The 2,214-nt window shown below is 36.8% G+C and overlaps 1 protein-coding gene across 1 annotated transcript; it reads left to right on the top strand.

Annotated features, from left to right (window-relative positions):
* Positions 1-1,631: 1,631 nt before the first annotated feature.
* Positions 1,632-2,027, top strand: SARC_14644 (hypothetical protein; the record flags this gene model as incomplete). Its single annotated transcript, XM_014291222.1, has 1 exon — positions 1,632-2,027. One exon carries the CDS (start codon positions 1,632-1,634, stop codon positions 2,025-2,027), a length of 396 nt encoding a protein of 131 aa, XP_014146697.1.
* Between the last annotated feature and the right edge of the window lie 187 nt (positions 2,028-2,214).

The raw sequence follows: 2,214 nt of genomic DNA, 5'->3' as shown, positions 1-2,214 counted from the left end.
TATATACTACGACTACTACTATATATATATATATATATACACACACACACACACACACACATATATATATATATAATATATATATATGTATATATATATATATATATAACACAGACACACGACACACGACACCACAGTACACATATATATATATATATATATATATATATATATATATAAGTAAACTGGCACCCAGTCATATATATATTTCTATATATACTTGGGATTCTGATTAATTATAGCACACACGCTCCAACAAGTGTGCACTGACATAAATGTAATTAAAACTATATCGTATGTTTGGACGTATAAAGTTTTGTATTATTTTCCGTAGTCATTTTGCATAATCGGATTGTTATAGGTATGTAAATAGAAAGTCTTTTAAATCTTTCTCGAAATACACCAATGATGAAGTTTTGCCGAAGTTGTAGGAAAACACAGAGTGCCAATCGCTGGCTGATACGACCACCAACAGTACAGTGTATCATTCGCTTGCGTACGTTTGCCACGACTACAAAGGTCTAAAAAAACTATAGCTTGGTTCTAATTGTGACTGGCGATAGTCACGCTCGTGCTTCGCTATGTAAAAAAGTACTAGACTATCCGTTTGTGTACGTGTATCACGACCGCATATATTGATAAATATTGTCACTGAAGATTGAACGCGGCTTCATTTTTGACCACCCATCAGATAGGAAAGGACAGTAGGGTCGTGACCAGATTCTGTTTGCAATACAACTAACAAGAACAAACTAGGCAGTGAAATGAAATACGCGCGAAACTACACTTCAAATAATAAATGTAGACCTTAGGCGTGCACCAACAGAAGTACAATATGAGTCTTATAATGTGAAACTCGTGCAAAATTTCTAGCATCAAATAGTATAGCTTGATATATATGTTTTATTCGTCATCTACCTGAACTGGCTCCAGTGATCCACACCACTTTCTCTCTGAAGGCGTCCTTCGATAGTCTAGCTCTGAAAGTTTGATTATCGCAGTGTGATTAGAGGTAGTATGCAATGCGTTAGACCATAGGCCAACCCAGCCAGGGCAACCGCGCCAGATAACTCTAAGGCTGACCACCCTTGCATCCTCGATCAAATATACTAATAGAGTTAAAGTGTGGGATGAAGACTTGAAGTGTTCAATCTATTTATTTCGAAGAAAGCTATGGTAAATATCCGCTCTCTATAAAATGATCAGGCTCGGCCGCTCGGACTCCTTCTCCTCACAGGCTCCTGCCACCGTGATGTTATAATGTCCAACTTGTCATGTTGATAATATATATTTGTAATTAAAAAAAACAACAAAAAAACAAATTTATTTTAAAATAGAAACAAAAGGAAAAAGGAAAAAAAGCTCTAAATACATACTTGTTTTTGAAAAAAAAAGTTTGATATTGTTGATAGTTCGGTACGTTTGATTAATTGTCTATTATTCGTCACTTACCCAGCTACAGTATATATAAACAAAAAACTAATAATATATTACCTTGAATATCCATCATACATGGCCTCGGCTCTTACAGAGAGATTACATACGTAGTATATTAAAACGGGACTCACTCGCGACATACTTTGTCTGGATATAACTCACCTTAGTATAGTATATACCAATATAACGCGAGAATGGATGAAGAGTACGATGCCATTGTCTTGGGCACAGGTCTAAAGGAGTGCATTATCTCCGGTCTGCTCTCAGTCCACAAGAAGAAAGTGCTACACATCGACCGGAATGACTACTATGGTGGGGAGAGTGCTTCAATTTGCCCTCTACCCAAGTTGTTTGAGCTCTTCTCCAAGATGCAACCCCCAAAAGAAGAGAAACTAGGGAAATTCAGGGACTACAATGTTGATCTAATCCCTAAGTTTATTATGGCCAACGGGCTTTTAGTAAAGATGCTGATCCTGACTGATGTGACACGGTACTTGGAGTTTAAGTCAGTCGACGGAAGTTATACTGTCAAGGCTGGTAGCAAGGTTTATAAGGTATGTTTGAGCATTTACAATGTAATGAAACGATAACTGCACTACTTTTCAAAAGATATCATCCTTCGATTATCCGTTTGAAAACATACTAAAGTCGTTTGCACAATATTCATTTTTGCCCTTTATATTCTATACATATGCAAGATTTGATCACACACACACACACACACACATACACACACACACACACACACACACACACACACACACACACACACACACA

The sequence above is a fragment of the Sphaeroforma arctica genome (genome assembly GCF_001186125.1).
Source record: "Sphaeroforma arctica JP610 unplaced genomic scaffold supercont1.4899, whole genome shotgun sequence".
NCBI classification, from domain to species: Eukaryota; class Ichthyosporea; order Ichthyophonida; genus Sphaeroforma; species Sphaeroforma arctica.
The sequence above is the reverse complement of the archived record's forward strand: the minus strand, read 5'-3'. Positions and strand labels throughout refer to the sequence as shown.